General features: G+C 34.0%; 1 protein-coding gene across 1 annotated transcript; it reads left to right on the top strand.

Annotated features, from left to right (window-relative positions):
- Positions 1–7,870: 7,870 nt before the first annotated feature.
- On the top strand, positions 7,871–25,093 carry LOC129874082 (phosphoinositide phosphatase SAC6-like). The gene is made up of 21 exons (XM_055949307.1): positions 7,871–8,189; positions 9,023–9,186; positions 9,284–9,367; positions 9,815–9,942; positions 10,040–10,131; positions 11,870–11,927; positions 12,097–12,153; positions 12,236–12,269; positions 12,382–12,462; positions 14,223–14,329; positions 16,942–17,028; positions 17,126–17,197; positions 17,457–17,527; positions 17,605–17,703; positions 18,734–18,833; positions 21,216–21,324; positions 21,504–21,576; positions 22,076–22,169; positions 22,567–22,659; positions 24,023–24,089; positions 24,661–25,093. The coding sequence occupies exons 2-21, from the start codon at positions 9,039–9,041 to the stop codon at positions 24,789–24,791; spliced, it is 1,785 nt and encodes a 594-aa protein (XP_055805282.1). The 5' UTR covers positions 7,871–8,189; positions 9,023–9,038; the 3' UTR covers positions 24,792–25,093.
- The last annotated feature ends 2,181 nt before the right edge of the window (positions 25,094–27,274 follow it).

The raw sequence follows: 27,274 nt of genomic DNA, 5'->3' as shown, positions 1-27,274 counted from the left end.
CAGGTAGCTTCCTCAACCTGACAATACTTTCATTTCACTTTCACTCACTTGATCCCTTTAGACCTCAACTTGCGAACATCATGATCAAGAATTGCAATCGATTCTTCTTCATACTGGAGATCCTTGTCTAGTAAGACTGAATCCCACTTAATAATATAATATCCATCCCCATAGTACTTTTTCTACATGGATACATGAAACACAGGGTGGAATCTAGACATGCTAGGCAATAGAGCCAACCTATAAGCCATTGGCCCCCACATAATCAAAAATCTTAAATGGGTCAATGTAGCCAGGGCTAAGCTGGAATTTCTTGATGAACCTTATAACTCCTTTTATGGGTGACACTTTCAGAAGTGCATACTTACCAGCTTGAAATGCGATATCTCTCACTTTATGGTCTGTATGTTCTTTCTGCCAACTCTGGGTTACAAAAAGTTTAGCTTGAATACTACTTACCTTACTATCCTGAGCATCCTTTACCAAATCGAGTCTCAAAGGTTTCACATCTCCAACCTCAAACCACCATATGAGCGATCTACATCCTCTCCCATAAAGTGCTTCGAATGGTGTCATGTCAATTATTGGAGTGATAACTGTTATTATAAGAGAACACACACAAGGGTAAGAACTTATCCCAATGGCCCCCAAAGTTGATCACGCCCTCAACATATCTTCCAATACTTGAATTGTCCTTTCAGACTGACCATCAGTTTATAGATGAAAGACTGTGCTGAAAGTGAGTTCAGTGCCTAACTCTTCGATTTCTCCCAAAACTTTAAAGTGAACTACATGCCATAATCTGAGATGATAGAAAGAGGCACCCCATGCAACCTTATTATCTCTTTAACATAAATCTTCATCAATTACTAAGTATTATAATTTATTCTGACTAAAATGAAGTGAGCTTATTTAGCCAATCCATCAACCACGATCTAAATGGAGTCATACTATCCCAAGGTCTTAGGAAAACCCACCACAAAATACATGACTATACTCTCCCACTTTCATCCAGGAATGCACATTCTCTGAAGTAAACATGTAGGACCTTGATGCTCATACTTTACTTGCTAACAGTTTTGACTCTTAGCCACAAACTCAACTATGTTTTACTTCATTCCATGCCACCAATAGAGCCACTTTAAATCTCGATACACCTTGGTCACACCTAGATGAATAGAGTACCATGAACAATGAGACTCTATCAATAACTTTTGAATCAAGTCATCAACTCGAGGAACACAAATTCTTCCCCTAAAATTGAGCACACCGCCAGCATCAAGAGCAACATCTTGAGCTTTATGAGACACTATCTTTTTCTGAGCTCGCTCAAACTCTCATCTTCAAACTGCTTGGCGTTGATCTCCTCAATAAAAGTGGGTCTAACCTCAGTACTATCAAACACCCCACATTTCTCTAAGATGCCCAATTACATAAACCTAGTCTCCAAAGCCTGATCACTCTAGCCAAGAATTAGATGCACCTAAATAATCTAGACTGTCCATGCTAACTGTCTTTCAGCTCAATGCGTCTGCACCACATTGGCCTTACTCGGATGGTACTGAATGATAACATCATAATTCTTGAGTAACTCCATCCATCTTTGTTGCCTCAGATTTAAATCTTTCTGAGTGAACACATGTTATAGATTGTGATGATCAGTGAACACCTCACACTTGACACCATAGAGATAATGTCGCCAGATTTTGAGAGCAAACACTACCGCTGCTAATTTTAAGTCATGCGTCAGGTAATTCATTTCATAAACTTTTAGCTATCGCGAGGCATACGCTATGACATTCATATCCTGTATCAACTCAACACCTAAGCGCGAATGGGAGGCATCACAATAAATAGTAAAGTCCTTACCTTCAATTGACAATGTCAGAAAAGGTGTTATGGTCAGAATAGTTTTGAGTTTTTGGAATCTCTCTTCACATTTATCAGTCTACTCAAAAAGTACCTCCTTCTAAGTCAGTCTTGTCAGGTGCATAGAAAAAGCAGCAAAATTCTTCACGAACCGTCGAAAATAGCTATCAAAAATGCTTGATCATGTGAAACTTATATATATATATATATATATATATATATATATATATTATATATATATATATATATTCCTAGATGTTTGATTAAAAATAGCTTATAATTTAGTTAATTTTTTTAATTTTTTTGGTGAAAAGATCTTTTAAGAGATATTTTTTCTAAGTTGATTATACATGGTTAGGGTTGTCAAAATGAGCCTAAATATAGGTGATCTGCTCAACCGACTTAGAATTTTATGGGTTGAGATCAAGATAATTTAAAACTGTGTAAATCTCATCTCATTCAAGCACTAACCCATTTATAAAGAATTTTCAACTGAGCTTAATTTAATCGTCAATTCAACTCATTTTTATGACTCTTTATTTGTACTGGTGTACTATATGTTCCTTTATAAAATATATGAATTGCTATCTACTTTATATATTCTAGGATTTATATATCCATTTTTCATATTTCTAAATTAAAAATATGTTTTTCTTGAATCAAAATAATTGAAAGGAATTAAAATGTATTTTCTTTCATAAAAATCAGGTTGAGTGAGTCATCTTAAATATATGTTTATTTGGTTCATATAATATTTGGTGAATTTCCTCTTCAAAATCAAGAACTTATTTTTAATTTTCTTGAGTTATTCTTCATATTGTGGTTATAAAAGGTAAAAAAAAAAGGGCAGCCCGGTGCACTAAAGCTCCCGCTATGCGCGGGGTCCGGGGAAGGGCCTGACCACAAGGGTCTATTGTACGCAGCCTTACCTTGCATTTCTGCCAGAGGCTGTTTCCAAGGCTTGAACCCGTGACCTCCTGGTCACATGGCAGCAACTTTACCAGTTACTCCAAGGTAAATATCAATATGTTAATATTCTTGAGATTAAGTGGATCAAATTGAGCGGGTCATGATCCAAACAATTTTAAGCCCAAAGTAAATTTTAACGAGTTATGACCCAATCTGATTTCTAATTCTGTCAATTTTAGTCTCTCCATTTTAGCTCAACTCGTCCATTTAACATCCTATACATGATAATAAAGGTAAATTTAAATTTTGTAATTTGTTGATGCAGCAACACAAAACTCTAGTTTGATGAAAAAATAGGACATATAGAGTGGAGTTTGATATCAAATTTAAATTTTATTTTAAAAATATTGTATAAGTTAATGTGGTCAAATCTTTGAAAAACTATTTATCAAAGAAACTTAATAGGACGTATAAAGTAGACCTCTAAGTAGGGGTATTCACGGTTTGGTTGAAATTAATTTAAATCAAATTGATTTAATTAATTAATTTTTTTTATTTGTGCATGATTTTAAATTTTTAAAAATTGATAATATTTGTTTCGATTTTATTTTATGAAAAAGAATATGAAGAAAAGATCGAATAAAACCAAAAAAATTGCATACACAATTTTTATAATTGTATATATACGACATATTAATTTTTACAAATAATTCTAAATACTTTGAATACTTTTTCATTATAATTTTATTTATCTCTAATAGGCTAATGAACTTTACATCTATAAAACCTTATATTATTCTAGCATAGACCAAGTCCGAGAAACAAGAGAAAACCTTAGGAAAAAAACAAAAGAGCAGATTGCCAGTGTCCACGAGTGGCACCTACGGTCCGTAGGAGTACCTACGAGTCGTAGGTGGTCATTCGTAGATCACCCCAACACTTAGATTATTTTTTTAGTTTCTTCAACCCATCATACAAGTGACTTCTATGGCTCGTAGGAGTACCTACGGCCCGTAGATGAGGTTCATAGGTGTAGATCAGAAACCTCTCGAATTTCAAAGTTTCAATCATTTCCTACTAGTTAGCAGGACGACCTGTCACTTGGATTACGACTCTTAGGAAGGGTTCATAGGTCCAACTTCAGAACCCAGGCAAGTCCTACGAGTTGGTCCTTACGACTCGTCCCAAGACATAGACCCATAAGAGGCTGGTCGTAGGCCCTTAGTGAAAATTCTAGTAGGGCCTTATTTTGGGACAAGGTTCCTACGAGTGACCTTTTATTGTCCGTAGGATTTCTTATAGCCCATAGGAAGGCACTCATAGCAGCCTAGACCCAGTTTAATGAGGGGCATTCTAGTCTTTTCTCCATCTTTTCCAAACTTAATCCAACTTATTTTGGGACTAAAATTAGTCCCTTATTAGTACCCAAAGGAGTTTTTTTCTCATTAACACTTGGAACTTTTGAGAGATGAGATTGGAGAGGAGGAAAAGAGCTAAGGTTCAAGAGTTTCAAGCCAAATCTTTGATTTTTACATAGATTATCTTCGTTCCAGGCATGTAAAGCTATCAGAACGTTGGGTCTATCAGAACATCTATTAGAACGTTGGACTAAGTTGGTCCTCGTGACCTACACCTTCATACAGTCAAGTTAAGCTTTGAGTTTGAGTTTCAATTCCGATAAAGTGAATTCTTGAGTATCTACTTTATTCCTTATTGAATTCTAGTGTGTATATCTAATTATACTTTGATGAGTTGAGTTTTTGAGATTATGAATTCATATTTTCATTCCCATGAACCCTGGTTGAGTTTTGCATTTAATATTTTATGCACTATTTTAAGAAAAGAATGATTGTTTACAATCATTTAAACAAGACAGAGTTTGAGCATGAGTTAAGATAAGTTGAAGAAGTCTCTTAATTTATATTTTGAACCTGAACATTTTGGGTATAAATGAGTTAAGTTTTAACATACTTAAATATCTATTGTTGAGACTGACTTGAGAAGTTAAAGTAGGGATGGCAATTAGGCAGTAAGTCATAATAGGTTAAGACAATAATTGGGTCAAGACCCAACCCAACCCAAATTTATTTGGGTCAAAAGGGATTGGGTCAAAATGGTTAGGTAACGGGTTATATAACGGGTCAAAACTCAACTCAATCCAATATTCACTAAGGTTAATTATTTTATTTGTTCTTTTAAACTATTTTAGTACCTAATAAAATTATTTTTTTCTTTATTATGGTTATATATAACAAATCAAATTGAAAAATAAAAATTTAAAAAGATTTTTACAAGATTTCTCATGGGTCAATTCAGGCTATATATCAACCTAATTTTTAATGCGTTGAAATGGGTTGATCAATGAATGGACAGGTCAATAACCAACCCAAACTTAAATGGATTGAGCGAGTTGGGTTTGATTTTGCTGCCCCTAAGTTAAAGTATGATTTTAAATGCATTATTGAGGATGAGATCTTACCTATTTTAAAGAGAAGAGATCAGTAAGTTAAATTTGAGCTAAGTCCAAAAGAGACTAAAAGAGTTAATTGAGTTAATTTGAGTAAGTACATTCACTTCAGATATGAGCAAAGTAAAGTTATTTGGGAGTAGTATTGAGCATCGATTTGGATACGAATCTAGATAACTCCAACCCTATAACCTACACGGCCAGTCTAGATAGGATCGTACCGTTCATTTGGGCGACTCCTCATAGTCTTAAAAGAGGACTTTTCAAATAGATCCATAGTTCAGTTATTGTCCTATACCCTAGCAAGGTATATGATGGCTTTGGCAACATGGGTAGAATGTTGTATCATCATGAGGCTCATGTGATGGTTGTTGGTTAGAAAAACTTCCTAAGAAGAAAAGTATTATATTTTAATATACTGAGTTGCATTTACTATTGCATACCTTTTAAAGCATTGTTCTACTATATTGCATGCTTCATTGAGTTGAGTTATTTTCAGAGTTGAGCATCTGAGTAAGTTTCCTTTCAGCTATTTTACATATCGTACATTTCATGTACTGACATTATTTGACGATGCATCTTTTTATGATGCAGACACAACTGATAGAGATCTTCAATAAGCGCATCGTTGAAGATCAACTTTCTACTCAGCTTTGGTGAGACCTCTTTTCATTTAAAGGAGCTCTTGAGTCTTATTTTAGTCTTTCATTTCATTCATTTATTTATTAGTTTGAGGTAGCTGTGGGCCGATCCCGGTACCCATTTCAGGGTGTCAGTCTTAGAGGCTTCGTAGACTAGCCAGACAGTGTTCTGTTTATTCGTTTGAGTTATGCTTTGAAAATATTGAGTATTATCATGATTATATTTATGTTTTTGAGCATTGAGACTTAGATTGAGAAAGTTAAGTTCTTATGTTATTATTATGCCCATCAGAGTATTTTTATGAGTTAAAGTCTTCTGCTTAGTGAGTCAGCCAGCTGGCATAGCGTTCGCTTAGAAACCAATAATAGTCTCTGAGTGCCGGCCATGTCTAGGATGTAGAATCGGGGTGTGACAACATCTTATGTCCATTTCTTTAAAAAGAAATTAGGAATCCAAACTCATTTATTCAAAGAAAGAATTATGAGATTTACCTATATTTTTTGTATTTCTTATTATCTTTATTCACTTGAGTAAGCTTATACATCCTAAATATTTTCTCCATAATCCAAAAATAATATAGCCACCACAATTAAAAAAGGTAATAGCGTGGATTATAAGTTGAAAAATGATGGAAAATTCTTTTCTTATTATAAAAAAACAAGAAGAGAGAAATACCATTAGATTTTTTTAAAAAAAATGGAACCAAATCGGTAAATATATATCATATTTAATTTAATTTTTAATAATTAAAAAACTGACTAAATTTACTTATTTTAATTTTAACTTAAACTCAACCAAACCAAATCATGAACAAACCAAATCATGAACAGTCGAAAGAGATATATTATAATTATAAATTTGATTTAAAATATTGGTGGTTGAAATATGTTTTGAATTTTGTTCATTATTAGGAAAAAGAAAGAAAAAAAAAACGTGAGGTGCATCATTGTGTTTACTCCACCAAACCAACGCCGGCTGACAGGACGACATGACATAGCAATTGGATTAAATAATGATTTCACATTTTATACCAAGATAGTACATAAACTTTTGTATTATTGTCTCAATTTTCATAACTGAATGAATTTACATTCTATTCACCGGTAATGACAAATTTGTTTTCAATCATATACACAAAATGAAGCACTTGGCAGTCGTTTTGGTTGCTGATAAAGAATTATACAACTATTAGTAACGAAGAAATTATTTATAAGAAAATTTATGTTCAAAATAATACATAGATTTTCTAATAACTTATACATAAATTAATTATATGAATTTCTAAATAGCAAATCAAACACAATATAATTTTATATATGAATAATTTATCTTATAATTAGCTACTCCCTTCGTCCATATTAGTTGATCATTTTTTTATTTTGTATTGTGCTTAAAAATTCATAAATAAGAAGATAATTTTACTAATTCACCTTTTACAAAACTTCTTGAAAATTTTACAAATAAATGTGAACACTTTCAAAAAGAATTAATTGCAAGATTAATATAGAAAAAAATTAATTAATGCTTTCTTGATTTAGTAAGGTGGACAACGGATATGAAACAACAATTTTTAGTATAGTGATCAACTAATATCTCCGTCTGTCCCATTTTATATTGTACCCTTTGACTTAGCACGGAGTTTAAAAAAAATAATTTGAAACTTATAATCTAAAATAATCTTTAGATATTTATGTAATTGAGAATCATTTTATTAAAAGTAAAAAGAGAATTTTAAAAATAATTGTTTCTAATTATCATAGAATGACATTCTTTATGGATGCACTAATAAAAAAGGTGTCACATAAACTATTTCAGAGAAAATATTAGTTATGTAATATTTAAAAATTACATAACTCACTTCCAAACCGCCTATCAAACTATTCACAGATACGGTGCTTTTATGTGCACAGTTCATTGATCAGTATATTAAACACAAAATTCTGTCATATATAAAAAAAAAAAATTAAGACCAAAAAAAAAAAAGGAGAATAGAATAGACAGGGAGGGTAGTGTTGGAAGCGAGATGTAAGGGAACAGTTGGGTATTCCGTTAAATTGGTAGCGAATCAAACGTTGTATCATTCCTTCCCCTTTGTTGTTTTCATAAGTTTTTTTGCGCCCAAAGAATAGTGAAAACTAAAAAAGAACCTTTCTTCTTCTTCTTCTTCTCTAATTTACTTTCTACTATTGCTGCCACTCTTGCTCCTTGTTGATTTTGGGTTGGCCTCAGCCTACCCCCACTGACTCAATTGATTCAAAATCCTTGTCAGAAATCACCTCCTTGTCGTAGATTCTTCACTCAGGTATTCAATTTTTTCACTCTTTATTTGTTTCTGGGGTTTCCTTATCACCTCCTTGTTTACTCTGTTTCTACAATTCATGGGTCGTATTTCATATTCCTAAAAGGTCAAATCTTGATGGCACAATTGGTAAACGGAATCTCACTTCACTGTTAGATCATTGTTTGACATGTTTTTATTAGCTGATGTATATATCTTGTTTAAGCAGCATCAGGAGCTTGTGGCAGATTCAACGATTAGATCTGCTCGAGTTATTATTCTCGATAGAAAGAACTTTACTGACATAGTTTTTAGTCTATGAAAGATAGATAATAACCAAGTCTTGACGTGATCGTTGAATAATTTTTTTTTTACCCCATGGGACTGAGATTAAACTACAAATATTCCGGTGATAACACCCTGCTATAATGATGTTAAAATCATCGAAATGTGAGAAATAAAAGAAAATTTGGGGTGTCAACATGGTAAGTTGTGGCATGAGCAAAAAAGAAAAAGAAAAAACAGCTGAATTACTTTTACACAGTGCAATATGCAACCATCACTTTTGCAATTTCAGCAGCTTTAGTTTCTTTTGGGAGTTACTTGATGGAGCCAGCACTACCACACTTGTTCTTGTAAGGGCGCTATAGTGCTTACTATGGAGACATTGGTACACATAAACTAGTCACTTGCCTATAACTGCATATATTGCAAGCATTTCAGAGGTTTCTTGTCCTTATTGCAATTTGTTGTCGTTATCTTAACATTCTAATGCTGTTATGTTTCTTATTTTGACACTTAAAATTGATAGTATCAATTATGGTTCAGTGATTTGATTTTGTCTTTCAATTTTATAGCAATTGAATTCCAATAATGATGGAGAAGGGAGATTCTTCACAGAAACTGTATAAACGGATGCGACTTTGGGAATTTCCAGACCAGTATGTTGTTGAGCCTACTGATGGATCATCTGGTTCATGTTTGGAAATCAGTCGGGTTGATGGGTCCATGAAACTAATAGGTTGCTTTCTTATTTTGATGTTTTCAAATGGTCTCCTGGTTCTTAATTTTTCTATAAGCTAACTTTCTTCTTCCCTGGTATATTTTCTTTTCTTTAGATGAGATACCACATTGCAGTTCACTTCGAGTTCCCAAAATTCGGACAATTTTTGGAGTTATTGGGATACTAAAGCTTTTGGCAGGCAAGTCAATAAACGTTTGAGTTTTTTCCTTATTAGTTCCATAGCGGGATAACTGTTACGACAGTTGAGTGCATTTAGGGATCCCTTTTCTTTCACTTATTGTACTCTATGGTGTTAGTAAGAGAATATTATGATCAATAATTTATATGCGAAAGTATCCCTTTTCTTGATCATTCTCTTCACAGATCTTTTTACGAAGTAAATTCGGTTAGAAGCATCACACCAATCTCTTGGTCTTGCAAAGATATGCTTGAAACGATAAGGAAAGAAAAACAAGACTTATTTTAAAAGTCACTAAAAAGTTTTATCATGCCATCAAAACCTCCTCCTTTTTAGCTGTCATACTTGTACTCTGACAGGAGTGGATGCATAAAATATGGTAGGTTGCAGAAAAACATCGAAGTTCCTGAAATGAATGACCATAACTTCACTTTTTATTGCATTCAGGGTCATATTTATTGGTCATAACAGAACGCGAAAGCGTTGGATCTTACATGGGACACCCTATCTTTAAAGTCTCGTCAATGAAGGTTTTCCCTTGTGATCATTCTCTCAAGAACACTCCTGTTGAACAGGTAGTTTCTCCTATCTACTTTCTTATCTCTGTTTCTTTTGAAGCTTATCTAGTTGGTTCTGTTTCTGTTGCAATGATGTATCTTCTTCCTTTGGCAGAAAAAAATGGAAGCTGAGTTTTCTGCCCTGCTAAATGTAGCAGAAAAGACTCCTGGTCTGTACTTTTCTTATGATGTCAATATAACATTGAGGTGAATTATCTTTTCGCATTTACAGTGCTTAAACAAGCTTTGTTGCCCTTAATTCTTTTCTCTCTTAATTCTTTTCTCGAAGGTGCTTGGAAATTGATCAACTAGCTCTTTATGCCTATCGAAAGCTATTTGTTCTTGTTATTTTCAAGAACTGGGAACATTCTGGGTGAAAGAGTATTTATAAGTGGCTATTTCTTGACACTAAAGCATGGACCATGAAATTCTGACCTTTAGATGTTTGATGTTTGAATTGGTTGTCATTTGAACATTGAGAATGTTTATGTTGAAACTAAGATGATCATACTTCTGAGGCTACAGTGTTTATTTATGTTAATTGAGGTGAAGTATTACGATGTTTGTTATGTTATTTCAGGTGAAATATACTGTCATTTTGATTATTTAAGCGAATTGGGTATCCAACTGTCTAAATTTGAAGGATTAAGTTTTTTTTCTTTTTTTAATATTTGACTTATCCTGGAAAAGCGCTATGGTATTTGTAGCAGCAGTAGTGAAGTTTTTAAGTCTTCGAATTATTCAAGATGGAGCTCAGGCTTCTTTCTTATCCTTATGTTTTGAGATACCAAACTGTTTAAATTTGGGCATTTTGGGGTCAGGAATATTCCTTCTCAACAGTTACTCAAATTGTAGAATGTTCCTTCATGCATGTGTTCGATTGTGGTGATTCAAGTGTGTCTGTCTGTTCATGAGTGCTCAAGTTCAGAAAAAGAGGATACTACAGTACTGATCCTTAGTCAAGTGCCATGTGGTAACCCAGAATTGACATGTCGATTTTGACTGATCTTCTATGAGGATAACATTTGGTACTTATAAAATATTAATGATGATGACTTGATAGTCTCTATCTTGACATTGTGTTGCATCCACATAGGACAAGCCCAGAAGGGGATAATCTATTAGAGGTTGTTTATGGTAGCAATAGAGGAGAGACATAGTAGAAAGGTTAGATACTTTCCTTCCTTTTAGGTTTACGCTGAAGAAGAAAGGAATGAAATGCAAGAAAATCATCCCTTATTTCTTAGGGTAAGATGGAAAAGAAGATAATTTTCTCTTTGCTCACCACTTCCATTTCAAACATAAAAAAGAAATGAAATGATATTCCTATAGTATCCTCTTTGGATTTCCTCATGTTGCATCCCTTCATTCAATTAAAAACATTATACCTGCACTGTCCCCTCTATTATTCTTTTACCCTTCTGAGTGACAATTCCTGAGCATCATTATCACCTATTCCAAAATTATTGAGTTTTTCCTAACTGGACTAGGCACTTATGCGATTTTATTTAGAAGTTAACTTTGCAAAAAAAAAAAAAAAGGCTTCAGAGTTCTAGTCTTCAGTTCTTTCAGAAGGTCATTTAATTAGCGTATAACAGACTTCCAAGACAAAATTTTATATCTTTTAAGGTTCTTATTTTGCATCTCCCTCTATGCTGATCTCATTACGTTGAACCCCTGTAAAGTATTTGCCTCTCTACCTTTGACAATAAATTAAGCAAGCTTTGTTTCAGCTATCCCACTTTGTTATAGATCTTATTTTAGGTTAGCATTTTTGGAGATGAATTCTATGATTTTAAAAGTTTTTAGCACTTGAAGTTACTTGTTCTTAATTTGAAGTACACTAGAATTATGACACATTCTTATGACTTTTACATTTCATCTGATTGTAAGAATATATAGGGTGCAATCCTCAATAATCTGAAACTTATGGTTCCTGCTGCAGTGCTCAGCGATTGCATGATTTGGGTGATGAGTCCAAGTTGCTTCCTCTATGGAGACAAGTAAGTTTTTTAGATGCTGCATAGATGTGAGTCCGTAATGTAGTCATTTACTCATACGTGGTAGCTTGTTAGTGGTTACACGTTTTACTGATATAGAACCTTTTATTGATTAACTAACAATTTCTTGAATATTGATTTGATAACTTCACTTTCATTTGTTTTTGCGCAGGCAGACCCTCGGTTTCTTTGGAACAACTATATGATGGAAGTACTTATAGATCACAAGGTAAATATATTTTGTGAGTTGCATTCATTTTGTTGGATCTACTCTAGATTTGTAACTCATCTGTTTTTTCTTGCCATAACAGCTTGATCCTTTCCTGCTTCCAGTTGTCCAAGGCAGTATCCTTGCAAATCAGTTATACATAGATTTTTTTAACCTGCAGGCTTCAATTCATGCTTAAGGGTAGCTTTGTTTTCTATCTCTTGAGGTTATACCTTAACTTTTCATAAGGTTTTCACAACTTTCAAGCAGCAATTGGGAAAGACATTGTCGATGTTACGCTGATTGCAAGGAGGTGTAATAGGAGAACTGGTATTCTATGCTTTCTTCTTGTTGTTTCCTTCTTAACTGTGCAATTTGACAAAAATGATCAATGGAAGTGAAGGTTGGAATTGTAGTTGTTTTCTGTAGAACCATAAATCCTCATTATCTCGTGAATGATATATATATTCATTTTGATAAGTAAACTGGTGAATGATATTTTTTGAAATGGTAACAGTACATTAGTGTATGATATCAATGGTGATTCAACTGTGTAATTCTTTGAAAGTCCCATAATGCACCTTGCTTCTTTGTTATTTGACTGTGCAATGTTCATGTTATATCATATGGTCAACGTCTTTAATATGATTCTTAACATGTTATGTCTTTTATGCGCTGGACTTTACTTCCGTCCGTTACCATTTATGTACATTATAACTTTCTTTTTATGATCATTATTCACACCCACTTCAGACACCTGTCAGTTCAAAGTAAATCATAGATAATGTTTTTCAAGACTATGAATACAGGTTTTCTTCCTTTTAGGCCTTAAATCTCCAGATTAGTACTTGGTTTTATTGTGCCTACAGATTAATAATTTCTTAGATGAATTGCTTGTAACACATTTCCAGTAATGTATAGATGGCTTTGTATTTAGGTTCTATCTGATAAGTGTTATAGCTTAGTAAGTTGATCAGTAATGAAGAAAAGTAGCCTTTACTTTTCTCATCTTCTTCAGTCAGGCGCGAGTTTATGTGCAAATTTTGGGTCACGGGATCCCGTGGTCATCCGACTAAATTTGATATATTACTTGTATAATTCTTAAAGAATATATTAAATATTAGCAAAAGGAACTCATGCTCAAAGTGATGAGATGGTTTATTGGTTTAAGGGCTTGTTTTCAATATCATGGTCTCTAGTTCAAACCTAGCCAACAACGTAGTTTGTTCATTACTTTTTATTTTTGTATAAAAAAGGTAAGACCTAGCCAACATCACAATTCGACCATTAATTTTTATTTTTGTAAAAAAAGGCCAGTGGGCTCTGATGGAAATTTTTATTTATAAAAAATCATGTAGGGGTATATTATATTTTTTTCACATAAATTATTTTTTGACTTATTTAATTATCGTTGATTTTCTTATTCTTATTTAATTTTTTTTCTTTCATTCTTTATTGTAAAATTAAGAGAAATAAAAAGAAGTGTGAATCGAGAAAGAGAAAAGAGTAAGAAAAAAATATTTAAATAATTTTTTTTTGCGGCTATATTATAGTTTAAATATTTTTTCCGGCTATATTGTAATTTAGCTTTTGTATCTATAAAAAGAAAAGTTCGGGCAGTTACAGTAAATTTTTACAAGAAAATTAGTGAAAAAAATAAATTTGACCATCAAAATAATAAATTCAAATTAGTCGTTAAATCAAAAAAGTCGGAGAAAAAAACATGTGAAAAAGATCAAATATATCCCTACATGGATTATTTTTATTAATATTATTTTTTGCACTTTCGTTAGAGGAAAAGAGTATATGTGATCCCTATGTGCAACAGTAAGAGTATATATAAGTCAGTTTCATAACGAGAAGTATATCAACTCTAAATGACAAAGTTAAGGGATATATCATGCCCTTTTCCTATAATTTTAGATCTTATCTTTAAAGTAATGGTGCACCCGTCTTCTTGATATCCTGGATTCGCCTCTGTCTTTAGTTATCCTTGAAATAATCGCTAGATTTTCTGATCATGGAGTAGAGCTCTTAGAATACTAATTAGCAATTACCTGTTCTCTGGCTTATGTTGATTAATACTGTAGGCACTCGAATGTGGAGAAGAGGTGCTGATACTGATGGATTTGTTGCTAATTTTGTGGAAAGTGAGCAAATTATACAGCTGAATGGATGTACTGCATCATTTGTTCAGGTAGACTTATTTAAACAATGTGATGGTGATTCTTTCTACATCCTATCTTGTTTTTTCGTGAATTACTCTGCTTTGCTTGCTTACATGATTTGAGGGTGATACCCTTTTTTCCTTTTTTGGTTTACAATTTAAATAAATTTTAGTATTTATTCACGCTTGAAATAAATACTTACTAATTGATCACACCCTATTTTAGTAGTAAAATAAGGAAGCAATCGCTGCAAATATGTCTGGGGTCAATCCCACAGGGAGTCTGCATCTATTTATTGCTAGTTAGTATTACTAAATTCAGAAAAGCTCAAACAATTCCCAAGTAATAAAAAGAAGAATTTTAATGCTATCAATTAATTAAACTAACCAATAAAGAAATATATAGAATAGCCAAATAAATAGATGGAGGAGTATTCAATAGGGTTAATATTTCCCAATTGTTGGAATGAACTAATGGCGTGTTTCCCTTAACCCGGCCTAATTCTTCTCAATTGATCATGAGTTCTTATATTATCGCTAATATCTTCCAATTATTAGCAATAAATTCCAAGAGCTCTCCCTAGTATATCCCAAGTATTCGTGTAACCAACTCTATTAGCAATAAATTCCAAGAGCTCTCCCTAGTATATCCCAAGTCTTCATGTAACCAACTCATCGAAGATATCACAAGAAGGTCAAATTATCCCTAATACCTGGAAATTGAAACAATTAATTCCTTAATTACTTTGAAGTGTTGTTGTGCAACAAAAACCCAATCTTGATTTCTTTTCCCAATCAAGACAAGATTTTTGGGCACAATAATTGAGAGCTCATCAATTAAACATCGTACACATCATAGTTGACCAAATGAAACTGAAGAAGGCAATTAATGGAAAACACAGTCAAAAACTCATCCAACAAGTGGTTGTATCGAAACCCTGGATAAGAAATTTATCTACTCATGTTTGTGAACCAAGTCAAAACTACACCCTTCGCAGTAGAAAATAAGAAAAGCTCAGAAAAAACTGTTCAAATCTTCAATGGAAATGGACTCTGGGATCTTCCAAGCTTCAAGAATGATGTTCTCTCTGGTTCCCAGTTGGAATGGTTGCTGAAAATAGGGTAAAAGGCTTTTACATGGCCTAGAAATCTCGTCCGGACTAAAATAAGCTCCCCTGTTTCTGCCTAGATTTTTCCTTATTGTGATGGACTATGACATGAGTTCAGGCAAGAGCCACCCAGATTGATCATCCAGTCCCCAGATTCCTCATGGGATGGATTGCAGTGGAGTCTCCCTTCACTATAAGTCCCAAAGTCTTGCAAAATTTTCGTAAGTATTTCTCGTGACTGCGCTGCAAGTCAACAGTCAACTTCCAGTTTTAACTAAATTTCGTTCCAAACCATCCTAATTTGTCTCCTTTTTTAAGTGCATCCTAAACATCCAAATTTTATAATCAAGCCTAATTGGCCATTTTCAACGGTTTGTGCACACAAAAAACCACTAAAACAAGTGGTAAACAACACCAAAATTTATGCAGATATTGCCGAATACACCGATCGATATTTCTTGTTAAATGTAGTGGTGACTTAATATTCTTGTCAGAAGATACTTCAGGTCACCTAGGAAAACCAGGTAACCAACTAACCGTAGTAACTTTTGTTCCACCCTGCACTATGCAACTAAGAGCTGAGTGGAGAAGTGTATCGGCTTCAGCTTTCTGTTTTTCCCTTCTCCCCCCCCCCCCCCCCCCCCCTTTTTTTTTTTTTACCTTTCTGGCTGATAAAACAAAGTTTCGACTAATCATGGTTGTAATACAAGTTACCTCTAGTATACTTAGGTACTTGATCAATTATCAAAACCATTTGGGTGTTAAAGATCATTCTGTCTACAAGTCATGCTTGCTGTATATTAAATTATTTGTGTTAAACCCCTCAGAAAAAGAAGTAATTATGAACTTAGTGATGACAGAAGGATCAAGTCTCAATATGGGCCTTTGAGATCAACAATACTGTTTGGATTTGCCAATGGCAATAGGACTTAATTAAAATAAATCACATAACTTCTTCAGGCTTCAGCAGGACTACTGTTAGTTCCTTTCTGGTGGCAACAGATTTATAGCTTACCCTCTGATAAGAACAGAACTGAGTGAAGCTCTGCAATGAATCAGGTGATAGGTATTAACAAACAATAGAAGTTGGAAAAGATGTCATAGAAACTCGGTGTTGTATTTGCTCGACATATTCTGGCTTACCAATCCGTTGGAACTGCATTTCCGATAGGAAATATACGAAATTAGATGTGTATCTGGGCCAGGAGGAATTTTTCAATGTTGACATATCATCATATCTGATTTGACTGATTCCAGAAATTGTATTACTAGAACGCAAAGTATTAGAGATTCCTTATGAGATTTAACATCATAAATCTGTGATGGTCGAAATTAGACTGTATCATATATGTTAAAGAAATAAAGAACTTTTTTGACTTTCAATGAAATGATAAAGTTGGGAAATTTCAATCTTAAATGTCTACTTGCCTTCCTTCTGGCAAGATATATTGGTTTTGCTTCATTTGTAGCAATGCTTGTATATATTTTTGAGATATCATGCTGTTTTATAACTTCTTAGTTTGCCGTTTGTAGGTCAGAGGATCAATCCCACTACTATGGGATCAGATTGTTGATTTGACATATAAACCTAAGTTTGAGATCGTGAGACTTGAAGAAGCAGTTGAGTAGCATTTTCTGCTTTACAATATCTTCATTCCCTTCACATTCTTTATATGGCTTCACTTATAATTCCTTGTATTTTTTGACGTATCTGCAGCCTAGAGTAAGACACTTTTTGGACCTCAGAAAGAAATATGGAAATGTTCTATCAGTTGATCTCGTCAACAAGGTACAATATTTGGCTAATTATATTCTTTTTTTTCCAGACTAGTCAAGCTGACAATTCTTTTAATGAAAACGCTGCTCTTGAAGATGTCCTTCAATACCTTTACCTTATCAAAAACACAAAGGAAAAAAAAAAGATGTCCTCTGATACATAGAAAGTGGTTTGATTGTCGCATATGTAAAAACATGGGTATAAATGTGTCCATGGTGATGTGTAACGCAATTTTATTGATTTTTCATTTCTTCTCTGAAACTCTTATCAGCATGGAGCAGAAGGGCGTTTGAATGAGAAATTTGCCAATGCAATGCAGCATGTTGCTGGTGATGATGTAAGGTAGGGTTTTTCTTCTGGTGATCTAATCATCATACTAAGTTGCTGCACTTCAGTCTAATATTGAACGAGTTTTGCAGATACTTGCACTTTGATTTTCACCATATATGCGGACATGTTCATTTTGAGCGTCTTTCTATCCTTTATGATCAAATTGAAGATTTCTTCATAAAGAATAGGTATAATCTCCTTTTGAGTTTACAGTTCATGTCTATATTCCTTTGAGTTTACAGTTCATTTATATATTCCTTTTGAGTTTACAGTTCATGTATATATTCCTTTGTGTTTACTTTTCATGTATATTGTGTAATATTATCCTCTTTGTTTTCATGTATGGTATCTTGCGTCCTAGCTCATTATTAGCCACCAACTGTGACATGTACTTTGGGATCGCATAAGCCATGCTCCTAGTCTGGATCATCCCAATCTCATCTAGCTGAATAGGGGATGGTGGTGGAGATGGGATTGCAGGCACCTATTCTGGCCTGCATGTTGAAGGGCAGGACGGTCTAAAGGATGTAGGATATCACAGGTTTATAGTTGAGAGCTTTAGTTGGTTTACTTCCTTTTTTCATTTTGGAAGTTGGAGGTTTCTAGGTACCTGTTTGCATATTTTTCTTCCCCTTCTTCCGAACATGAATCTGAATCTAAATGATAGGTTTATGCTCAATAACTAGTCAATAAGTCTTGTTTTAATTTAATTGTTCCTTCTAAGTAATAGGGAGTACATGGAGAAATATTTCATTTCAGAATTCAGATGGCAGGTGAAGCAAGGATGTTTATCTTATATTATGCATGTAAGATGCAAGAAGTTTATGCCAAGACTACCTGTATTGCAGGCAAGGCAAGAATACTAGCAGCAAGGGCATAAATATTTTGTTTTTCTTAGATTTGAGAATGACGTGAAAATGAAAATAAAACCACATGAGAGAGAGAGAAAGAGAAAGAGAAAGAGAAAGAGAAAGAGAGAGCATCCTGAAAAGGTAACAGAAAAAAAGGTGGGGTATGTGGATACTTGGTGGACCAAGTAACAAGCGACGTCATTACTGTTTTTAAAATAGACTCTGTGTTGCTCTGCATCAAAAAGTTATTTTGTACGGTTTGGTGTTTCATTATGCATGGAGAGGTAGAAACGCATTCCCTGTCATTCTGCAAGCAAAATACTTTCTCGTGTTGATTCTTAAATTTGATTTCTTGTTTCCATATTAGGTACTTTTTATTGAATGAGAAAGGTGAAAAAGTTGAGGTGCAACTTGGAGTTGTGAGGACCAACTGCATTGATTGCTTAGACCGTACAAATGTCACCCAGGTATCTCCTACCTATGGAAGTATTACTAGATTTTTTTGTATGGATATGCATGTAAAAAGTGCTCAGATTTATTGGTCCTGGGAGGACAATGTCGAGTCCCATTTGCAGTGCTTGTTCTCTATTCAACTTGTTTTAACTTGACTGTGAAAGGATACTGCTCAATATTTACATGTTAATTTAGGGCCTGTTTTGATTGGCTTATTTTAAGTATTTATAAGCCAAAATAGTTTTTAAGCACTTTTGAAGTGTTTGGATAAATTAAAAAAGTGCTTATAAGCACTTGTTTTTAAGCCAAAAAAAACAAAATAAGCCAAAATTCATAAGTTAGAAATTCTAACTTATGGCTTTTGACTTATTAGTCAAAAGCAATAAGCCCATCCAAACAGGCTCTTACACTTAAAGCACATATTTATGATCCTTGTTGGGAGACTTTGGCCCAAACTCAATCCCAAAAACTAGTTCTTGAGGCGAACCGATGGACACTTATAAATACTATCCCCCCCCCCCCCCCCCCCCCCCCGAAAGGATCTACTGCTTGGTTTGGGTCTCAATGGAAGAAGTAAGTCTGAAGGAAACTGGTAATCTGCTCCAGCATGTGCATGTTGGGGACAGAGAGGAACTGTAGGTGTTTTGAGGCCAAAGCAATCACTATACAGGAGATGAAATATAGATGCTTGTGTATGCTAGCCTTTTGGCGCAACTATCAGAATGTATATGGACAAGGTGATATATTTCCTTAGCTTGTTTCAGATATGGGTTCTTTTATATAGAGGGGATCTCCTTCTTTTGTGTGTGTTGGGGACTGCCCACTATTGTACATACCAATCACCTTCTTGGTTTCTTATATCAATAATATCTCCTATTTACTGATCAATATAAAAAACACCCCCTGCATGCCCAGGACTAGGACTGGACATTTGGTGAGTGGAAAAATATAAAATTGAGGGCCAACATCGGGTAGATAAAAAATTGAGATAGTTTTGGTTCTGATACCATGTTGAGAAATGGACTTGAGCCTAACTCAACTTCAAAAGCTAGCTCATGAGGTGAAGATTGTCCAACACCATATAAGGAGGCCAATCACCCCATCTAAAACCGATGTGGCACTATTCTAACACTCCCTTAGAAGCACTTCAAGAAAATTCTGTCAAAAAGTTGGAATTTAATGAAAGTTAAGAGTTTAATTCATGCCCAGGACTAGGACTGGACATTTGGTGAGTGGAAAAATATAAAATTGAGGGCCAACATCGGGTAGATAAAAAATTGAGATAGTTTTGGTTCTGATACCATGTTGAGAAATGGACTTGAGCCTAACTCAACTTCAAAAGCTAGCTCATGTGGTGAAGATTGTCCAACACCATATAAGGAGGCCAATTACCCCATCTAAAACCGATGTGGGACTATTCTAACACTCCCTTAGAAGCACTTCAAGAAAATTCTGTCAAAAAGTTGGAATTTAATGAAAGTTAAGAGTTTAATTCATGCCCAGGACTAGGACTGGACATTTGGTGAGTGGACAAATATAAAATTGAGGGCCAACATCGGGTAGATAAAAAATTGAGATAGTTTTGGTTATGATACCATGTTGAGAAATGGACTTGAGCCTAACTCAACTTCAAAAGCTAGCTCATGAGGTGAAGATTGTCCAACACCATATAAGGAGGCCAATTACCCCATCTAAAACCGATGTGGGACTATTCTAACACTCCCTTAGAAGCACTTCAAGAAAATTCTGTCAAAAAGTTGGAATTTAATGAAAGTAAGAGTTTAATTCTAGATACAAGTCTTGATTTTAGTTTGAAAAGTAGCATGTATCCTTTAAAGGTTGTTCCGGTAAAAGGATGTTTTGTCTAGCTGTTTATAGATGATCTGAGTTTGCAAACAGATTTCTTCGTGTGCTATTTCTACTTTTGCATTTCAGAACAAACAAGTCTACTGTAACCTATTAGGATCTACATCTGCAGTAAATTTTTGTGGCCCGACTTCGTGACGTTGTAATTGTAACTTTTTCATGATGTTTACCTATCAGCTTCTTGCCAGCACCATATGTTAACTGTCTTTTTGCTCAAGTTCGTAGGCTGTGCTATTCCACTTCATTGGATGTGGGGTTATAGTGAATGTTCTGACTTCGAATGTTACATTTTCTTAAATTGTTAGAAAATTAATTACTACACATCAATTTCTTGTCTTTTACTTTTGGTGGTGACAGAGGAGGGGGTGGGGGCTAGGAGGGCCAATTTTTTCTTAGCTGAGACCTGAGTCAAGAAGAGACGCAAGAGGAGCCCATACCAATTAAGCTAACCCATATAGGCTACTGCCATGTTCTTCATTTCTTCTCTCCGACTTTAAGAAAATGTTCTAATAAATGATATTCATTTGCAGAGCATGCTTGGTCGCAGAATGTTGGAATTCCAACTCAGAAGACTTGGTATTTTTGATGCTGAAGAAACTATTAGCACACACTCCAACCTTGATGAGAGCTTCAAAATATGTGAGTAATTTTTGATAAACTGTATTGAAGTTTTCTCTCAAGAGTATACGTTGCTTCATTTAGAATTTATGGCAGATGATTTTTGTACTGAAATGGTTTTCGTGGAAGCATCTAGTTCTATTCTTGCTTTTACAGGTTTTTGTTCCGTCTCCTTTTTAACTTTATATGGTTAAGTGCAGTGTGGGCCAAACATGGGGATGATATAAGCATACAGTACTCTGGTACTCCAGCCCTAAAGGGAGATTTTGTCAGGTAAATTTTTCTCTTTGATCATGCTAAAGATTTCTCTTTCTTGTTCAGCTGAAATATGTAGATGTTATTCATAGGAGGGAGGAAACACAGGCAGCAATTTTTATGCCAGTATACTTTCAGATTATAGGCATATGTAATTGAACCTTAAACTTAGCAGTCAGTTTCTAATATTTGCTGATACGCATGCATAAATAAATTTACTGGTGAACTATCAGTCACATGCCAATTTGGAGTTGTTTTAGCAGTATTTGCACCCAACTAATTTGTTTTTGTAAATCAGTAATATGATCAAAAAGACTACAATCTTTAAAGATATAGAAGTTCTTAGCTGGAAAGTTGAAGATGTCTTTTGTCTTATATTTAGTTTTAAATCATGTATTTAGTACTTGTATGTGCATGTACTTTCATCAATAATCTTGAAAATCTACTATTCTGAACCTATGTTTTTTGTTCACCTATCATCCGTCATGATTGCAATTTAACATGGTTATTGATGCAGATATGGTAAGAGAACAGTCCAAGGAATAGTTAATGATGGTCGCAATGCCCTAATGCGATACTACTTGAACAACTTTGTTGATGGTACAAAACAGGTATTGCTGCCTGATACATGTATTCGTACCAGCAATTAGTTACTTCATGTCACTACGTTTGCATCCATTTGTACCTACCTGTACCATGGTTCATGTGAAAATTTGGAAAAGTATTCTTTGAATGATATTGAAATCATGTATCCGGGCGTATGTGGAGTGTAGTAACTGCGCTCATGCATTGATTAGTGTCTCACTTGCCTTCATTCTGATTTATTGATATTTGATGGATGACTTTCTTCTTAATTGCTAGGGAGATGATAGGATTAAGAATATGTACAATCTGTTACTTGTATCAGTACCTAGTTTTATTGCCTGCACGATCACTCAGCTCAATTTTATATTTCTCTCATGTCCATTAAAACACTGAAATTCTATCTTCTTCTTACACTTTCTGAAGGATGCAATCGATCTAATGCAAGGACATTACATTATGTCTGTCTCCCGAGATATGACGGCGACATCGCAGAAAGGAGGCATTGAAGCTATAGCTGTGAGTGCTATTGGTTATTCTTACTATATCAAGTTTTTATTGTTCTATTTGTCAGATTCCACTGAGTAGCTGTCTTTGGAATAGCAAAATGTCGCATTCATTGGTAACCTTACAAGGTTAAAGTAGTTTGTCTGAATTCAATATTTCATGTTCTTAACTGGGACCCTCTTTTTGCATGAGGTAGAGCCTGGGGACAAGGCAAAGATAATACATATGTCTAAATTAGGAGAATAGTAAATAGCTAAAACAGTGTAGATAGTATCCTGTTGCCTGGTAAGTAGAGATTTTGTGCGGAAATGAGATTAATTGGTGAAACTCTCTTCTGAAGGTTGATCCATCACGCTTATGCTCTTGCAAATACCTCCACAAGTTACTATCTGGTGCAAGTAAATGCCATGATCTTAAATGCACTATTATAACTAAATTTGGGTTATTTGGTAAAAGCTTATCCGGAGCTATTAATTTGGAAGTTTCACTAACAAAGTTGATGAGATAGTGAACTCACAGCCATTTATGTATTGGGGAGATTGTTAATTAACTTGGAAAGAAGCAAATTTTTAAATCATAAGATGAATCAGGTGAAATCCAAGACCTTTACTTGAATGCTACTGCAGGTACACACGAAGAAATGATCAAAACAGTTGTATTTTGTAGGAGTTGAACGTTTATATCATAATCTGTTGCCATTTAACAGGCGATTCACCTCAAGCATATTCCATATTTATCATTTACAGGAATTGGGAAATAAAGTAGGTGAAGCTATGTCTTCACTGAGCTCCCTCAACTGTTATGATAACATTAGTCTCAAGTTTCTCCAGGAAGTCATTTATGATCCCACCACGTCAAAGATAGGCATGCAACTGAAATGAGAATTGTCAGCCAGAAAATACCAGTATTATAGGAGAGTTGTGTATAAGAATACCTTTCCCTCTCTTTTACCCACAATCTGAGTTCAAAGGTCAGGAAAGAGTGCTCATTTACAGCTACATGATAAGTGATTATGGTACCCAAAGCCAGAACACCAGGGTTGCAGCCCTTCCCTTGGACCCTGCGTGAATCTGGGATGCTTAATGAACCGGGCTGGCCCTTTTTTCTTTTAATCTACTTGACAGCCATTTGATTGTCATAATGTGCCCAAACTTTTTTGAGTAGGTAGATAACAATATCTTTATGTATCTTTGTTTTGTTATATTTCTGTTTGTTTTCTCATAACAATCATCAAGTCCTAATATGTGCTTTTGTTATATTTCTGTTTGTTTTCTCATAACAATCATCACGTCCTAATATGTGCTGAATTTTTTAAGCTGACTTTGATGTTGTCAGTCATATCATCTCACCTAATTATAATCTTTTCTACGTGCAGTCATTTCCTCTTGCCTTGGGACTGATTTTGACTGGTCTATTTTTTGCTACCTTGTCACTGGGGAGAGGTGAGTTTCCATACATGGAAATTTTCCTATGATTCTGCTGTATGATCATAATTTTTGAATTTCTATCTCAATAATCAAACCAGTTTAGTTGCTTTTGGTCTAGTTTTTATTTTCTTTTGTTTTGGTGCGGTAGGGGTTCAAAGGGTTTTATATTGCCCCATGAGCTTTCTAGAGTAAGATGATCCATGTGCTAGTAATACCTTGATCACATATTCATGTTTTATAGTCATGCCTGTTCCAATCATGACTTCAAAGATATGAAATTAGGGTTAAAGGGCACAATGAAACTCCCAAAGGAGTGTATTTGAAGTATGTATGCAAGATGGGTAAAACTATGTATTTCAAAATGAAGGAATTTTTGATGCCCTTTATGCTGCATTTTCTTGAACTTCTTTGTTCTTTTCTCTGCGAGTGTGTGTGCAATTCTGGTGGAGGGAAAAGTTCTGCCTGGTAATAAAGGATCTTTGCCAATATATACATATAATTTGATTTGGAGTAAAACATGGACAATCTTTACATCTCTTGATACTCATAAACCTTATAAGAGGTTCTTGTTTTCTTCCATCTCCAGTTCGGAATGATGTTTGGAACCTATTATTTTCACTGGTTTGGGCAAGCATAAGTTTGGCCATAGCTGCACTTGTGAAGGCCAATGGTCGCATGTTCTGTAACAGGCCTCGCCTGCACCAGTCAAGGCGTTGATTTATGGGTTAAAGATGCTGGAGATTAGTTGCCATATTTCCTGAAGTTGCTAGTCAACATATTCATTTACTATCATATTCTTTGTAAGGAATCACGCTGCTGTGGATTGGCTATAGGAAAAATTTGATTATTACCATTTGTGCTTCTTTCATGTCATAACTTTGATCATTTCATTTCAGAGGGCTTAACTATGGATGATTGTTTACAGAGTTGGAATTTTGGTCCAATAATACTTTTTGAAGTCATGCTAAAGAAATTTAACTTTGGATTGTATAATTTCTGCAGGTGCTTTTCTGGTTCTTCATTTATGTTGTATTTCCCAAGTCTTGAAAATATGAACCGTTCTATATCTATGCAACAATGAAATATTCAATCTTCACCATAACCACTTCTTAGGAAGGAAGCATTATCCCGCAGACTATTTAGTCTTTTCTTACTAGGAAGGATATGAAAGTAGAAGAAAGAATTGGAAAATAGCTCACACTCATTGAACTATGATAGAAGTTTAACAGAATATGGTCCTAATATAAGGTTCAAAAAACACATACATTTATTTATTCTGAAAGCTGACAAATCATTTGGTGATAAAAGAATGCAAAGTTCTGATGAATCAATGTTTGCGCTTCATCAAAGTGTGAGACTCACTCTTTCCGGAGTTCTATGTTTTGCCATAAAAATTTGGAAAATTTGATTTTCACTTTTTTTTTTTAAAGAATTTCCAGAAATTTCAAAAACAGCAAAAAACTATTTCCTCCAAATTACTCATAAAAATTAAAAAATTACTCATATCAACTATTAAGTGTGTGTTTTAAATCTGAATCTTAATTATTTAGAAGTCAATTATTAAGCATTTTTTTCTTGTTACGATCACTTATAATTGATTAGTGTATTTGATAAAAAGACATTGGTAAGAACTTTTTATAGTAAAATGATTGAAATAACTTTAAAATAATTTACAATAGAATATAGATTTAAGAATAAATATACTTTACATAAATAGGGCAAATGATGAAAATAGAATAGAAAGATAATTAGAAATTACATTTTCGAAAGAAAACTTTGGAGATTACAAAATGTTAGGGATAAAATCATAAAAAAATTGGTCAAACTAAAAGTGCTTATAAGCTGATCAACTAATATTTTTTAGCTCATTTTGATTTATAAGCACTTTTAATATTTGTCAAACGTATAGATAAGTCATAAAGTGCTTATAAGTTAGTTTGACGTTCTTATAAGTGTTGATTATGTTAATTGATTAGCATTCTTTTAGGGGAGTTTATTATTCTAGTATAATTATATAAATAAAATATATATTTTTTGTTGTAGTTGATTGTCTTTCCTTGATTGGATATAGGATTCACTGTATGAATATACCTTCTCATGGATGTAAAGACATAAAACATGCAAAAAGTTTTTCTTTTTCTAAAGATCTTTTAAGGCATTAGAGTCATTATTGTCTTTTAAGCTAAGTTTTTCTCCATCCAATATTAGAATTCCTTATTCTAAAAAAGAGAGTTTTTTTTCTCTCATTGTTATAATAATTTTTTGAACCTTCTATCAGTGTTATGAAAAATTAATATCCCCACAAGCTTTTTCTCCTTTCATCAATCGAATTTCTGAAAATAGACTCGACAAATATTGTCACAATCACAGTCACCAGCCGCCAACATTAGCACCTCATGTGTTAGCTTCACAAGCTAACAAGTGTGGCCTTTTTTAGGAACTTCTTGAGAAAATCCCCCCCTCCCCCAGGATTGCATGCCTCTTATTGACTATTACCCAATCAATTTTAAAATTTTCGATTATTAGAGTACAAATTTAGTGATGTAACGCACGAAGTTGGTGTAGAAGTGTGGCTTCCTTCACACGTCATTCATAAAAGGAGAAGTTTCAAGTGTCTTGATTATATTATCCAAGAAAATGAGGAGATTGATAATGATGTTGCTTATTGCATTGGTTCAAGATGGATGAAATACAGGCTTGCATTCAGAGTCTTGTGCAATAAAAAAGTGCTATCAAAACTTAAAGGCAAGTTTTACAGAGTGGTGGTTAAACCAACTATATTATATATGATCAGTGGCGGAGGTAGGAATTCTATCAAGGGGGTTCAAAAAAAATTAAGCATGGTAATAATATCCATAAATAAATGGATCGAATCAAATATACATGTTTTGCAAAAAGCAGGGGGTCTTTCTACAAGTTCTTCTATTCCTCTTGAATTCTCTTCATCTCCTGAAAGTGCAAATGGAGAGCAAGCATGAACTTTTACATTAAAAAGACTTAAATTAAACACCAACTAAAAGTGAAAACACTCTTCCTCCACAAAACAAATTGACATAGAATGGCTTCAAAATAATACAAAACATCCTAAACAATAGAAATTATCATATATTGATATGTATTATAAAACATAGTGATAATTACACCACCTTGAAGGGAGGTTAAGAAATCAAACATGTGAATAAGCCTATCAAAACATAGTT

This window comes from Solanum dulcamara, chromosome 11, assembly GCF_947179165.1.
Source record: "Solanum dulcamara chromosome 11, daSolDulc1.2, whole genome shotgun sequence".
NCBI lineage: Eukaryota > Viridiplantae > Streptophyta > Magnoliopsida > Solanales > Solanaceae > Solanum > Solanum dulcamara.
The sequence above is the reverse complement of the archived record's forward strand: the minus strand, read 5'-3'. Positions and strand labels throughout refer to the sequence as shown.

Coding starts and splice junctions, on each gene's coding strand:
- LOC129874082 (XM_055949307.1), top strand. CDS start 9,039: ATGATGGAGAAGGGAGATTCTTCACAGAAACTGTATAAACGGATGCGA. Junction 10,132..11,869: donor GATGTCAATATAACATTGAG/GTGAATTATCTT, acceptor TTCCTGCTGCAG/TGCTCAGCGATTGCATGATT. Junction 12,154..12,235: donor AAGTACTTATAGATCACAAG/GTAAATATATTT, acceptor TTGCCATAACAG/CTTGATCCTTTCCTGCTTCC.